The sequence below is a fragment of the Podarcis liolepis genome (genome assembly GCF_965112155.1).
Source record: "Podarcis liolepis genome assembly, chromosome: 6".
Taxonomy (NCBI): domain Eukaryota; kingdom Metazoa; phylum Chordata; class Lepidosauria; order Squamata; family Lacertidae; genus Podarcis; species Podarcis liolepis.
The window spans coordinates 39,520,148-39,536,291 of NC_139559.1; the positions used below are offsets into that span (position 1 = coordinate 39,520,148).

The 16,144-nt window shown below is 41.1% G+C and overlaps 2 protein-coding genes across 13 annotated transcripts in view; both read right to left on the reverse strand.

Annotated features, from left to right (window-relative positions):
- LOC310709336 (complement receptor type 1-like) overlaps positions 1-10,927 on the reverse strand; it is a 42,167-nt gene extending 31,240 nt beyond the window's left edge. The window contains exons 1-6 of the mRNA XM_083508744.1: positions 10,855-10,927; positions 5,017-5,199; positions 4,736-4,835; positions 2,929-3,017; positions 729-920; positions 270-452 (exon numbers count right to left, since the gene is read on the reverse strand). Coding sequence (XP_083364870.1) covers positions 270-452; positions 729-920; positions 2,929-3,017; positions 4,736-4,835; positions 5,017-5,199; positions 10,855-10,924 — 817 coding nt within the window. The 5' untranslated portion in view covers positions 10,925-10,927. The remainder of the gene's footprint in view (positions 1-269; positions 453-728; positions 921-2,928; positions 3,018-4,735; positions 4,836-5,016; positions 5,200-10,854) is intronic.
- Positions 10,928-12,829: 1,902 nt separating this feature from the next.
- LOC310709369 (membrane cofactor protein-like) overlaps positions 12,830-16,144 on the reverse strand; it is a 55,870-nt gene continuing 52,555 nt past the window's right edge. For all 12 annotated transcript variants that reach the window (XM_083508909.1, XM_083508912.1, XM_083508908.1 and 9 more), the window contains one exon: positions 12,830-13,700. In XM_083508909.1, the coding sequence (XP_083365035.1) occupies positions 13,613-13,700 (88 nt within the window). In that variant the 3' untranslated portion in view covers positions 12,830-13,612. The remainder of the gene's footprint in view (positions 13,701-16,144) is intronic.

A 16,144-nucleotide genomic window follows, 5' to 3' on the forward strand; every position in this document is an offset into this window, starting at 1 on the left:
AACAATTATTAGTGGAAACAGTCAAACATTTTACAGCAAGTGATTTGTGGGTTGCTTCTTTGATTACTAGGAACATAGACTTTAGGAGGAACAGAAACAAGAAAGAGTCATGGGAAATTTCTGCTTATTATAGTTCAAAAAGGCATTGCCTTCTATTGTGGCTCAGGTTAAAAGCCCTCGTATTAGAAACACAGTCAGAAGCAGCCTGAAAGGGAAGTCTGTTTGCGGGTGAGGAGTCTCATACGAAAGAGCTTCAAAGTGATACTTGCCCTGTTCACAGTGAGGTAGTGGAGGGTCCCATGTGCCATCCACTTGGCAATGGATCTCTCTCGAGCCAGCTATTTTGTGGCCAGCATTGCAGTCTAATGTCACCCTTCGGTTATATGTGTAGGTGGCGGAATAACCAGTTACTATTCTTCCATTTTCAATTTGAGGAGCTGGACAGTGAGCCACTGAAAAGAAGATGTGTTTAATAAACATACAGCTACAAAGGACAAAGTAAAAGAATAGACCCTCACTCAGTGCATCTGTGCCTTTATCTGCTGCATCATGGACAGGGGGGTTGGTTTTGAAAATTTAGAAGTATTGATACCTAATAGTTATTCTGTTAGAGCTATCAGAAGAAAATGCTTGCCACATTACCAAATCACCATGTTTAGGAATTAACACAAATTGGACCTTTCCATATAAACAATAGAAGAACAAAGAGTAACACTGGAAAACCACACCTCCACAATATGCACGGCCACTCCAAATTCCATTTAATCCATCCTTAGTAGTACAGTAAATAGTGGCATTTCCCACAAGGGGGTGGCCTTTGTCACAGGTGTATGTTACAGCTGTCCCATAGGAGAAGTCATTCATGGACCTGCCACTGTGCTTGCCATGGGGAACATCTGGTGGTGGAAAGCATGGAATACCTAGAAACATAAGCAGAAGATACATGCCAAAGACAAATATTTTAGTGGGTTTTTTTAAATATTTATTGTGTCTTAGTTCATTTTGCATCTAAACATCTCCCTACCTAAGGAAACACTAGTGCTTTCATTTAATTTGAGGAAATGCAGTGGTGTTCAGTTATTATCTTTGTAAATTAGAAATCTGAAAGTTTTTTAATGCCCTACAGGAATTGTATTTTTGAACACTTATTTTTGTATTTGTGAATTGTTATACTGAATTTCTTTTGTCCGACGGTTTTGTAAGTGTAAGAATAATAATAAAAACAGAGTGGCACATAGGGAATTATTTTCTGGATACTAGACGCTAAGCAGGCATAGAAGGCTTGTGTGACGCTGCAGAAATAGTACATCATACCTGCCAGTTACATCTGGCAATCATTAATTTCATCTTTTTTGTTTGAAAATTATATTAATTTCATGTAAGTAAGGAAGCCTACTTTTTCCTGACACATCCATGCAAAGTTCTTTCATTCACAGTATTTTAACCTTTTCCCTATAATGAAAATTTAAAAAGTACATCTACAGAAATTTAACTGTATTATATTTGCATAACTGTACTCATGTCTAATTCACTTCAGGGAACCTCTTCTATAGAAGTTAGTGGTAAAAAATCAGGACGCATTTTTTTTAGTTATTTATTTTATAACAAAGAAACATTTATCTGGACAGCATCCATGTGACAAGAGATGGGCAAAATTGCATTGTGCCATTCAGGCTAACAGGCAAGTAACAATTGTTACAGGCACAGGAGCAAGCTCAGGGCTGAGGACCCTTTGCCCACCCCCATAAAATATCTGAGGGGGCTGCTCGTCCCCCGAAGTTGATGAGAATTGCCATTCAAATGGTGCGTGTGTGCTGCACCATGTGAACAGTTATGCAGGGTGGGGCTTACTTGCCCCTTCGATTTTATTCAAGTTGGCAGCCCTGGTTACAGGTAAGGCCCTCCCTCACATCAGTAGGTTCGCAAAATAGCTTGAAGATACAGGAGTCTGCTTCACTTTTTCTTATACTGAATGTGACCAATATTGAACCATTGTCTATTCCTATGTTTATTTGCTTATTTCAGCAGAGTCTCAGAGGCTATCCCAAAGAGTGAGTTATACTACGCTTCGTGAAACAAAGCTTCAATGCCATAATTTGTTTTAGGTAAAGGTAAAGGAACCCCTGACAGTTAGGTCCAGTCGCGGACGACTCTGGGGTTGCAGCGCTCATCTCGCTTTATTGGCCGAGGGAGCCGGCGTACAGCTTCCGGGTCATGTGGCCAGCATGACTAAGCTGCTTTTGGCGAACCAGAGCAGTGCACAGAAATACTGTTTATCTTCCTGCCGGAGCGATACCTATTTATCTACTTGCACTTTGATGTGTTTTTGAACTTCTAGGTGGGCAGGAGCTGGGACTGAGCAATGGGAGCGCACCCCGTCACAGAGATTTGAACCACCAACTTTCCAATCGGCAAGCCCTAGGTTCAGTGGTTTAGACCACAGCGCCACCAACGTTGTATTTTCAGTTGCTGTACCTCCTGCCTTGGAACCTTAAGGTGCAGTATAGGTAAGAAATTAAAGTATAGTCATACCTCAGGTTACAGCAGCTTCAGGTTGCATTTTTTTGGGTTACGGACCGCCGAATCCTGGAAGTACCGGAACGGGTTACTTCCGGGTTTGGGCAGTCGCGCATGCACAGAAGCGCTAAATCGCGCTTTGTGCATGCGAAGAAGCGCCGAATCACAACCTGTGCATGCACAGACACAGGTTGCGAATGTGCATTCCGCATGGATCATGTTTGCAACCCGAGCGTCCACTGTAACAACAAGAACAACATTTTGACACTGATTTACCTCTAATACTGCTAGACGAGAGCATGCAAATGTATTAACCCTTTACCATCCATACTAAATTGATTTTGAGGTGTTCCTGGTGCCATATAAGAATACTATTTACAAATATAGCAGTAAAAAATATGTTTTACTTACGCTGACAAAGAGGAATATCATTAGTCCACCCTACTTTTCGGCCAAATGCGACACACTTTCTGCTGGAAGTACTACCAATTAACCTGTGCCTGTATCAAGAAAGAAGTAGCTGTGGGTTGCCTTGTTCTGCCTCGTGAGATGCATAGAACTGATGTGCTTATAATGTGAACGTTCTTCTTACTGACTTTCCACAAACAAATGAAATGCTTTTTGAAAGACAGGGAAGCACATTTCTTGTCAGCCAGGATTGTGCAGCTATCTCAACATATCTTACAATATTCATTTAATTAATATGTTCACCCCTCTTTCAATTGTTCTTGGTGTCGAGTGTCCCAGTTAACTAATATCCGTTGAGCAAGCAATCCAGTACACTTCCTGGGGTAATATGGATTTATAACGCAACATACCTAATTTATTTTATTTGTATGTTAAGAAATATGACACATTGTCCTCTGAAAGGAATGACTGAAAATGGTTACATGCCAACACTGATAAAAGCTAGTGGGGCTGGGCCAGGGGGGTGATCAATGCCTCATAACAAGAGGCAGTGGTTCCTGCCTGGAGGAGGCAGTGGCAAAACCACTCCTTAAGAAACCCTCCCTGGACTCAGAAATCTTTGACTACCGGCCAGCTGCCTTGCTCCCCTTCATGAGCAAGGTTCTTGTCAAGGTTCTGGTGGTTGTGGACCAGACCCAGGTGCCTTTGGAGGAAACTGATTTTCTAGATCCATTTCAGTTGGGGTTTCGGCCTAGTTTTGGCACAGAAACTCTTTTGGTTGCCCTGCATGATGACCTCTGTTGGGAGAGAGACAGGGGAAATGTTTCCTTGTTAATTCTCCTCAACCTCTCAGCAGCTTTTGATACCATTGACCATAGCATCCTTCTGGAGTAGCCGTCTGAGTTGGGGATAGGTGGCACTGCTTTGTGGTGGTCCTGGACATTGCATTCATCATCTGAGGCCCTCCTTTGTGTACCTCCTTCACATGAAGTCCAGAGGATGGCTATACGAGAATGGGCCTTTTCTGTAGTCGCTCCCCGTTTGTGGAATGCTCTCCCCAGGGAGATTCGCCTGGCACCTTCATTATATATTGTCAGGTGAAAACGTTCCTCTTCAACAAGGCCTTTGGCTGATAAGGAGGGCTATTGTTTTGGCTTAATTATTTTATCTTGTATTTTATTCTGACATCTTTTGATGAAGAGCGGTATGAAAAATTAATAAGTAATTTTTTGCACATGGAAGCATGTGCAAAGACTTCTGCTTGTACAATGCGACCTTCTCTCCCTTCCTGTGTGTCTCCTGAAATTGCCCCCAGAACAGTGGGGGGAGAGCATGGGGGGGATTGATCTGCCTGGCAGACTGAAATGCTTCACAGCAGGAACGTTCCTGTGTGCTCAGATTCTTAAAAACAAAAATATCACCACACCCAGTACATAAGAGCTCTGCTGGACCAAACCAAAGAGCCATCATTCACCTATTACAGTGGCCAACCATATGCCCAAGGAGGACATGAATGCAAAGTACTTCATTCCTTTCTGAACAAACAGGCCTAGGGTTAAGTGTAGAAAATCGTTAGTCTCTAGGGTTACAAGCTCTCTCCTTTTCTATGTTTTCGGTGCCTTTAAAAACTGCATAGTGAACCAACAGAAATAAGTCAAATGAGATTTTCCTGATGGGAGAGAAAAGTGAGAGGAAAAGCTTTACCAGATTCTTTCTGCTTATGCAACTAGGGGAGATAGAGCAGCCCTAGTGGGAAGTCAGGCCAGAGGGAGCAGAGGAATTCTCCCTTCTTGGCTTTTCTGATGCTTACCCTTCATTGCAGGTGTAATTTACAGTGGAACCGAATAAAATATCTTGGGGCACAATCAACTTCCCATTATCTGGTTCCCCTGGATTTCCACAAGATTGTCCTAGCAGGAAGAAAGAGACAAAGTGTGCCTTAAAGTACAATGCTGACCTAAAGTTTCCATCTGCTTTTCGTTTTAAATTAATAAATTCTCAATACATCTCTTGTATTCAAACCATTGAAATGATTCAGATTGGTACACAACATATTCTCATAAGTATTTCAAAGAATATTATGACACTCACGTTTACAGAGCTCCAGAACTTTGGACCACTCCTGGCTTTGAAGGCACTTAATAGAGTACCTCAGTCCGGTATAGCCTGGACGGCACATATATTTCACAATCGAGCCAACAGGAAATAAATTCTTTTGCTTATACTCGTCAGTTAGCTCAGCAAAGTTTAACCTAGGTGGAGGGCCACAACCACCTAATGATAAAAAAGAGGGGGAAATCAAGGAAATGAAGCTCTGCCCAGTGCAATTTTGTGTTTTGAACCACCATATCATTTCCTCCACCTGTAACATGGAAATGACCATTCCTTATCATCAAAAGTAACCACTGGGGCAGTAGCTGTACAGAACTGGTGGGAGTCTGATTCCTTGTGGGATACGCCACAAGTTAAATGTATTAGAATGTTAATGCATTAGGCTTTCTGTATTAATCTTCTAGCTGTTCTGGAATAATTAATTGCCATGGGCCTTTTTCAGGCGGCAATTGCCCCAGGCCTCACACGTGGTGGGACCATGTCAGCATTGGTATTGCTGTGGTGCTGACAACTTTTAGAAACAACAGACAGCAAGGGAACTGCCATCTCCACTCACTGCCTCTCTCACCATTTGGGCTGTGCTCCCCCCTCCCCCCACCAGAGGCCACTGGTGAGGAGCTGTGAGGGAGAGCAATAGGATAACCTCTGGCATTGATGTTATCAACAGGATACCTGTGGGCCTACCTAACATGATGGGAAAGACAACAACCCAGCAAATTACAGCTAGGCAAAGACAAAGGCCTTACACCCTGAAAAGTCAACAATTTTGCACTGCATTCCAGTCTCTTCTGGGCAGGTTGGGCCACCATGCTATTTTTCAGGCCTGTTTTACCTGTAGGCAGCTCATTTCCAGGAAACTCAGAGGAGAGGAGATAGGGAATTACTCTAATTAGATGCTGCCAGCAAAGATCAAAGAGAGACCAATTAGGACTCTTCCTCCTCCTCCTCTCTGGGGATAGTTCTAGCTGGAAAAAGCCTGTAAAGAAAAGTTATAAACTGATTGCTGCTAGCATGCAGGCATGTGGACTTAGAGAGATTAGGAGACAATAAATTAGCAGCAATGTCTACACCATCACCAAGGAAGAAAGGTACGTAATGTGGCTGGGGGAAAAGGACAATAGAGGATTCAGGCCTGTGGCTGGGAGAGGAAGTAGAGCAGTCAGGGCCTGGGACATATTAGCATAAATATGTATATGTGTGTGCACACTATAATTTTATTTAAAGATGATCTGAGGAAATTAATTGGATGTTCTACTTAAGATGGGACATGGGAGCAACAATTGAAGTGAATTCTGTGTGTGTATGAATTTTAGAAACGAAATCTTCATACACTGCTTCTGATGTCATTCATTCTCTCTCTCTCTCTCTCTCTCTCTCTCTCTCTCTCTCTCTCACACACACACACACACACACACACACAGAGAGAGGGGGGGTAAGGATGATGTTAATACATTTTTAAAATATGCATGGTTGGCTAAGGGAATGGGGACAAATGCTACATCAAGAAAGGCCCCTCAAATGAACTTTCTGCCTCCAGGCTTTTCATAATCACATCAGAAATGGTTACCTTTGTTTCATGCTTCAAAAGTTTTGGATCCATATGGAGGTTTCAAAGAGCATGTGGCAACAGTTCAGTGGGAGACCAAAATGTCCCATGGACCTAGCATGGGGACTTTCCAAACGATCAAACTGATCCACAAAATAGGTTTCTAGAAGTTGCAATTGGCAATTAGGGATTGTCAAAAACCACACGTTTCTGGAAATTTCAACTCTCCTGTGGATGTGCTGCCAGGCAAATGTACCGGTAGTTTTTGACAATCACTGCATTGGAACTCAGTAATTTCATTTCACCAAATGGTGAAGAGAGTTCTTACTAATCTGTATAGTACCAAAAATTGTACTAATTATTATTTATATTAATGGACTTATCACTTGCTTGCATCTTTGGCCTTAGTGGCCAATGGCTGTCATACCACACACACTTACCTGGGATTAAGTTTCATTGAATACTGTGGAGCTTGCTTTTGAGTAAAGTAAACTTGCATATGAATCTAAAGCATTGCGGAAAGTTGGAATGACAGCAAAGAGGCAAAATGTTGATCAAAAAGACTGCTAATAGAAAGATAAATAATTATTTCCCCTAATTGTAGATTTTTGTAAAAAAAAACAACCAGCTACAACAAACTATTCAACAGACTGTTATACAAATTTTAAGGTGCATACTCAGAGCAGGTACACGCTCCACAGAAAACCAATCCTTCGCCCTTCAAAAATTAGGGAACATTTCCCCCCAAAATAGACATTTTATTTGAGTTCACTGAGCAATCCCAAAGCCATCTTTACTCTCTTAATGACCCCAAGTATCATTATTTTTTGCTGCAGAAGGAAGCATGTTGGAAACACCTTTCCCAATAGATTGCCTGAGTTATTTTCACTTGCAAGTCCTTCAAATCCTATAGAGGTTTTCAACCTTTTTGGGTCCACGGCTCCCTTGACCAACTACATTACCCCTTGCCTGCAGAGCTGGCAGCCCCTTACTGCTTTTTGAACACTCTCCCCCTTGTGGAGCGTTCCCTCAGCCTCCTCTCCTCCCCCCAAGAGTCCTCCGGGCAGCCACCGCTGCCACCACTGAGCTGCCCACCCTGCCCCAAAGAGAGGTGCCTCCTCACACTGCCCCACAGGGGCCTGGGAAGCACCCCCTGCCCAGCCCCAGAGGCACCATTCAGAGGAGGAAGGGAAGGTAAGAGGGACAGAGGCCAGTGTTTTCCACAGCACCCCTGAACATCATTCAAGGCACCCCAGGGTGCCACGGCACACTGGTTGAAAACCACTGCTGTAAATAGATAAACATATTTGTATGATTTGCTCTACAAAACGAGTCTGGCAAGTATCTGTTAAAAACAGAGCAGACCTGTCAAAAGAGCATATACCTACAAATAGGTGAAAATTCCTATTGGGGCCAGGAGAGACAATTAGGTATTGTCAGGTACCTTGACCAACAGGAGACAAGTCATACTCTCAAATTTCTATTGTAGACCTTTTTCTGTAAAGCATGTATGATGATTTTTGGGTGGTCTTTGGCTAAGGGGTTGGGCAATTTCTGTAGTGTCTGTTGTTGTTGTTGACGATAGACTTAAAGGATACTGGGTCTCTTGATTGGGAGTTGAGCTGCAAAACACCCCATTTTTGTGGTATAATAACAAGAATTCTCTCCCAGGAAAGATCAGACAGTTCCCTTCCCTGGTCATGTTCAGGAAGAATTTAAATACATTTTATTGTTCAGGCCTTTGGAAGCTGACAAAAACATTTAGGCATTGTAGATTTTAAAACTGTCTTTAGAAATATTTTTGTTATTGTTGGATATGTTGTTTGTTAGTTGTCCTTGCATCTTTGGGAGGGAGGGAGATAAACAAACGTAATAGATAAATATTGAGACTTTACATCAGAAAGCATATATATTGCAATTTTACATCAGATAGCACAATAAAGAAATGCACTTATGCACTGCTAATAATAGTGTCTAGGACACAGTGAAATATTTATACATCGATGAATGAGGAACATCCTAAATAAGATTGCCACATATTAGGTGCATTGTTTTATTAGACAGCTCTCCCGCTCCGCCCACTTTCTAATACAAAAGTTAGTAATCAAATGGGACTTTTTAAAATTGTTTATTTACAAGAAGCCACTAAGGAAGTTTAATATTTTGCAGTTTCTTCCTTCAGAAACTTCCTCTTGCTATTTTATGTAATGGATTTATAGGAATATTCAACTGACTCTCTTCATTCATTCATTGAAGAAGCACAATTGTAAAAAGAAGAATAAAAGAAGCATAATTGTACCAACCTGGCCACACCCTAAAATACCAGCGTTACTATAGGCTACATGCTGTGGTGGCTGTGTGTTTGGCATGAATGCAAAATGTAAGCATGTACAGTACGTCTCTTCAATGTAACCAGAAACCTTGACTGTTCCAGGTTTCTTGATTGTGCAGAAGATCCCTATGGACAGACACACAGTACCATGCACATACAACCAGAAGGGTCTGGTCACTGACAGCATTAGATTTGGGGTGTGTCAGTAGCAGGCATCGTCCCACTCTCCTCATGTACTTGGTGAACATGTGAGGGGGATCATCCAAACATTAGACTCTCTCACTATTTTTAAAAGCCATAGAATGTCAGCTCTTGCTCTTAATCTTGACTAATCTAACTAGACTAAACTTGACTAATCTAACTCCCTTTTATATAAACAAAACCCTTTCCTTCAACCATGAGCCAACTGGTTTTAGCATCCTATTCATATTATTGCAGCTGTTTACATGAAAGTAAACTTTAAATATGTAGTGATTTCATTTCTAAAAATTGCTTTCACTTGCTGTGTTTCCCTCATTTTTCCTTCTAACACTGTGGGCTTGGGTCTGCCTATAAAGATTTATACCTTGTTCTAACCTGAGGTCTTAAGGCACTTAAAATACACTTTTAAAAGGATATAAAGCGGGGGAGGGGGGGGTTAGCCAGAACTCAGTTTCGGCACCTCTCAAGTAGGTGACATTGCCATTAGCAAAAATCAAGTGTGTGTTCTGGCACCTCATTTTCTAGAAAAATAGCACTGATATATAGTAATCCATGTCCCCACAGTTCTCATAGTTTAAACATACTGTACCATTGCCATTCTCAGACCCCTGGAAAAGTTAGATAAGACACACTCCTGCCTGATATCTGCATAGCCACTACCAGTCAGTGTAAACAATACTGAGCAAGAGGGTCCGTTGGTCTGACTATATGGTATAAAGCATCTTCCTATGCTCCTACAAGCAGAATTATACCAATCTGGGGTTGAGTTTCCTAGGTTTTACTTTGCAGTCACAATGGACTAGAAAGGCTGGAATAAGCATAAAGTGAATCAGAAGTTTTCATTTGAATGAGGCCAAGAGGAGATGCTGGTCATGCTAATTAGTAGACCCAATAAATCTGAGTCTACCCCCCAAACAGACTAAACTTTTGCACTAGGCATAAGCATCACATTGCACAACAGTCTCAAGATGTGCTTTTCCAAGTCCACAAACACAGTATGTTCACACTGCTCTCTCAGCGACATCTATGCTGGCTTAGTCATGAACACAGAATGGAAGATGGCAGGAAACCTGAAGGACGTGCTCTACAGGGAGCTGACTTCAGGTACCAGGCCTGTTGACAGACCAGCTCTGTGTTACAAATATGACATGAAGGCAGGCAACATCAGCCCCTCGTGGGAATCCCTTGCAGACGACCACAGTGCTGGAGACACACAATGAGGTTGTGCATCCATAGCAGTGACCAATGGAAGAATGACCGCTGGGAGGAGTGTGGAGAGAAGAAATACCATGGTGTAGCTGCAGCAGCACAACAACTGGATACCTTCATCTGCCCCAGCTGCAACACAACATGTCTCTCCTGTATCAGCCTCTACAGCTACAACAGGCACTGTAGCCTTCCAATGGTTTGACTTCACTCCCAAAGGCACACTCCTCCATTGTCTTCTGAGACAGATGGATGCCAGCCAACCAACCAACCAACCAACAATATAAAGCAAGGATTAGAAGCCATCCCTCCCCTCCCCATTAGCTACCCTCTTGAAATCCCTTTTAACTGCTGATGACCCTTCCTTAAGCTCCTTTCTCCCAACAGAAGCGGAACAAAAATGTATTGCCAACCCAGGCAGCACCAACTTTTGCCACATTCCATGGGAAAGGGAGCCTCTCCCCGCAAAAAAGGATGGGAAAGGAGAAGTACAGAAGCTAGACATAAAGAGTCCCAATTCCCAACTTCTCACCTTGATCTTCCAAAGTAATGGCCAGAAGTTCCATCAAGCCCCATAATAAGGGAAGCATGCATGCAAGCATCACAGCGCTCACTCAGGTCACAGCAATGAATGAGAAGTTGCTGAACCTAATAGGGATATATAAATAAATGCAGAAGAGGAAGCAGAAGCAGCAGGCAAATAAATGGGGCTTTCACAGAAAAAACCCAAAGGAAGCTTGACAGAGAACTACATGAAAGGCTTCCTCAGCACTTTCTCAGCACTTAAAAGCATTGTGTAAGCTCCAGGCAGACATTAGCCCAGAGTCTGGTTTCAGTTTTAACATAGAAAATAGAAAGGGTTAAGTTGATGAGATTCTCTTTTGAGAAATTATGCACTGGTTCTGGCCATCCTACCTCCAAACCTATTTTACAGTTACTATAGTGCCACTGCTGAAAACTGTCCTCAGCTCAGCCTCCATTTCTTCCACGAAGATACAAAAAACTGTATTACATTAAGGCTGAGCTGCTGCCTTTGGACAGCAAAAAGGCTGGCGTAGTCACTGGCTTTTAGAATTAGCACCCCTATTGTCCTGGGAAATACTGAAATTGGAAGATTAGGATGAGTTATGCTAGGATGAAGTTTTACTATTTGGCACCTTAAAATGCACCTCTTACCAACAGCTATGTGGTTCCAGGGGCTGGGATTTTTGCCTATTTTCCAAGCTGATTAGTAAGCACTGCATTTTACTGCTTACCATTCAGTTGTTTGTTTTGTACTGCAAATTCTACTCATGGGATTTGCTTGGCAAGTGAGGCACTGAGCTTACTCACAACAGAAAGACACCAGCAGACAGAAACTGTTCTTAACTAATGGTACATGCCATTTACAATTAAATAATTAAAGGAAAATTAATAGTGGATTCAGACATGAGTTTTCCTTTCCTTTATCCCATTCCTGTGTCCACATTCCAGTTTGGAAAGCTTTAGTCAGTTGTGGCTTCCCAGCATATGTTCACACACTTGGATATGTGAGCAAGCAGTTCCCTTCTGCAACCTTTTACAGCATTTCCTGCACTGAAGTGTATGAAATACATAACACAGAAAGGGATTTGCAGTACCAATGCATATGCAACTGCAGAGTGCACATATAATTGCATCTCCTGCCCACTGCAGAAGACAGGACCCAGTATGGTACACAACACTTTAGTGATTGCAGGGGATAACAGAACTATTATTCCTGCTTTTATTGTAGTAGCAGAGCAAACTAGAAGCTCACAGGCACATGGCCTTACTATGCATGAAGGACTGGGTGGCCACAGGCAAGCTCAAAGTTAAACATTCATGTTTGTGAGGCTGATGGGAGCTGTGGTCCAAAATTATCTGGAAAGCTTTAGCTACTTTGAGTTCTAAGGGTTTTTACATAAAAAAGCCGCCAACTTAAAATAAATTTCTACAGTCAGCTGCCAATTACATTTCAATTAATGCACATATTAACAAAGCCGCTATACAAATGCCTTTTTCCACAGCAGGGAATATGGAGAAATTAGTTACAAACAATGCAAGTCTCACTATTACAAGGAAAGGCCATGTTTAGTATTGCTCATTGTAGCTACCATAACCAAATGACATTTTTAAAAGGTATGTACTTTTATCTCAGCCAGTTAACACATGTCCATCACATTCAACACTCAGAATTAAAGGAGCAACACTGAACAGCACGTGGCCCACTTTGAGATGCTAAGAACACATACTTATAGCCAAGGCACCATCTCATGATACTTTGTGCAAAGTTAAAATGTGTGCACAGAATGCTTGTCTGGGTGCTGTAAAGGAAGTTACCAGGAAGTTTTTGCCGCAAACATCTATTTTCACTGCATTGTGCATCTCTGCATGGTGAGAAACAGATTCGAAACAGCTATGTGCTATTAGCCGTATCAACACAAGCTGCACTGCATCACCAGTTTCCTCTTATCTCTTGGGAGTAGAAAGCTACCAATGATAGAGCCTTTTATTCAATATTTTAGTTTATTTGCAAACATTCTAAGAGAAACAATTTTTCTCTCTGTATACATACACACATCAATTTAAACAAAAGAAGTGCACAATTCAACATAAAATTTTAAAATTGCATATAACAAACAAGTTACCTTCATGACTGTAACAAGCTGTAGTTCAAACCATCAGAAGCACTGCACTTTTCACTCACATTGATCTTAACAGGAGAATCATTTTACTTGTTTCTACTGAAATTAAGCTGTTGTAAATGTGACCCTTGATTTTTTGGTTAAGTACACAGAGTTTTTGTTTGCCTATGAAAATATATATAAAAGAAAACGAGTATTTTCAATTAGGCACGTGTTACTTTTGTTCACACTTTTTAAGATCATGTAAGGAAATCAAGACAACTTTTACAATTCTTCATGAGAAAGGCTTGTGGAAGTCAAATGTTTGGTAAATATTAACAGTTTCATTTGTCCCTCCCCTTCAAGCGATGAACAAGATTCTAGGTTCTGTATTTGATTGAGGCACTTTAAAACACATTCTGCAAAGGAAGTTGCAACCCAGTTCTATGGAAAAACAATAAGTGCAAATGATCAGAGTTTTCTTGGGGCCCAATACTGCTTCATGCTTCAAGTAGCTGAATAACCTGGATGCCCAGTTTTTAATGAAAATTGCTTTGGCTTTTTCCATGCAGATCTTTGTTCAATTCTCATTTCCAGTTCTCAAAATAAGAACTGCTGGGAATTAATTATCAGCTGGAAGCTTACTGGAGCACAGCTCTACTCCAATCAGGAGGCTTTGGGTTCCAATCCCATTTCTGTGTGAGTGGCAACTGCACGGTAAGACTCAGGAGAGCAAGAAGAAGGGTCAGCTTTTCTGTAAAAAAAAGTTACAAATATTTTTGATTGATTTTGATATGTTTGAATTACTACATCATTCTGTTTAGTCTTCCTGTCAGGAAGGAAAAAGCAACACACAAATACATCAGCTTTCCACTGCATGCTATTGACATTTTGAAAGCAATGTAAGTAACTTTTACATTGAAGAAGCGGCCATACTGTTACTTCTTAGGAAAGAAAATTAGTTCTGCAAGCTACAGAAGCAGAAGTAATACACGGACTGTTAACAACTGCAGGATATTAGAAGTAAAACAGATAAAGAGAATTAGAATTATATAAACACAACAGATATAAGAGAGAGAGAGAGAGCCTAAGTACAGTATAGAAAAATGGTCACCTAACAGATTCCTTGTAGAATCTGCCCTTGAATCAACATTCCACAGGCACCATTCCACAATGGGAAACTTGGCCAAGATCAGCAATGGAGCTTCTGTAAGCAAGGTGTACTGCCTTTTGTTTACCAACAAGAATGAATTTACTTTTGTCTACTTCTCTGCATAAAGCGATTACAAGTTGATGGGAATAACTGTGTGGATGTCATGTCACCCACAAAATAAAATTTCTCACTGAAATGCTTCCACTCGGAGTGGTTGGTGATGAGGAACAGCACTATACACCTGGCCGCCAGGAGGCCAGGTACATGCACCACCCTTCTCACATACCACTCTATTTTCACTAGTAAAGAGTATTGGTGGTTTTGTCACACACCTGTAACACTCAAGTATTTAAATGTGACTATTGTTATAATTCATGGCTGGAGTAGCTATTGCTAAATGATGTTTAAGAATTGTCTGTGCCCAGGCAGGGTGCACTATTTGCTACACACTGTGGAAGAAGAGTCCTTTGCTGTCATATAACACCATGATTAACTATTTTAAAATACAGGTTACCGTCTACATGAAAACATTCTTGACTTCAGGACAAAACATGCTAGCAGCTGAAAATATTTGACTGGTTGATCAGTTGAGATAGAAAAGAAAGAGGGTGAGTTGGGGAAAAGGGAACCCATGAGCCAGAATAGTGTCCCTGACACACGTAGGTCATTCCAATGTTCTTCCCATTTCTGTGCTTTAATCAATGCCTGCTCACAGTTTGACATTTAACGATCATGAGAAAGAAACGTAAAACGCTTTCCCACAAACTCACCAGATCGCTCTAAAAAGAGAATCTTCAAACACAAAACATGTTATTCAAAGAATAATCTCTTGGTTGTTTGACTAAGACTGAGAAGCTTATTCAGCACATACAGTAGGATGACTACATTTAGCACTGGAAAGGCTTGACAATATTGTACTTTACAATACATATAAAATGAGGCAGAGATGCTCAGTATTCAATAGAAAACTATAAACATGAACAGCTTCAAGCAGGTAAGATGCCATTAATGGGTTTAAACATTCTCAAAGTAAATATAATATGATTTTTGAGTTGCTCAAAAATCAAACTAAGACCCATTGCAACACAACGCCATGGGTCCCCCCCCCCCAATTCCTTAACAAGTATTTGTGCAGAACTACACACCTAGGCCTTCTACTGGTATGCACATTAAGGTGCACTTAGTTGGCAGTCCCAACAATAGATTATATTTCCCATAATCATGAGTATGAGGTTATATCAGTGTTGGGGAAACCCACACTGGAAGATGTATTTTGAGGAGGTAGGTTGGTTGGTACAATCATTCCTCCATGCCTGCATTGTTTGCTTTATTGCTTTAACTATTCCAAGGTTAGGTGTCTGCAGAATGGGGCAGGAGTCACTGTCTGAAGGTCAAGCGCCTGCCAGAAGTATTATAGCTACAGCAGGAGCCCAAGGTTAATTATGCTGGCGTTGTCTATTTGCTTATCGTATCCCTCACGCCTTCTAAATAACAACTTCCAAAGCAGGTTTGAGGGCTTTGGACATTATGCCAATAAGTACACAGCTACAAAGAATTTAGAGTACATAAATCTCCCAGATGCAAACATAAGTTTTGAGGTTTGACATAGGCCCAGACCAGCTGGGTCCTGCATGTTGGCCAGAAAGGGTCTCTCCCTGGGGCTCCCGACAAATGAATGGGGAAATATCTGGTCTTGCTTATGTTATATTACTCTGCTAAAAGTCTTTTTCACCGATTAGTATTTTGTATTTAGCCTGTCACTTAATAAAATCACCGAACTTCTCTCCACTGGTATTGTTACTGCCTCTGAATCCAAAAGATCTCTTGCCTTTGACAAAAAAATCAGTATTCTCTAGTATCAAAACTGAATCTCAGAATATCTTAAAGACTTAAAAGACATGTGAACAATCTGTTACAGAAATTATTGCAATGAATATTCAAAACTAATAAAAAATTATTGTATTAATCTACAGAAATACCTTAATTAGTGTTCACAAATTTAAGCGAACCTGTCTGCATACATACATGCATCATATTAAAATAGT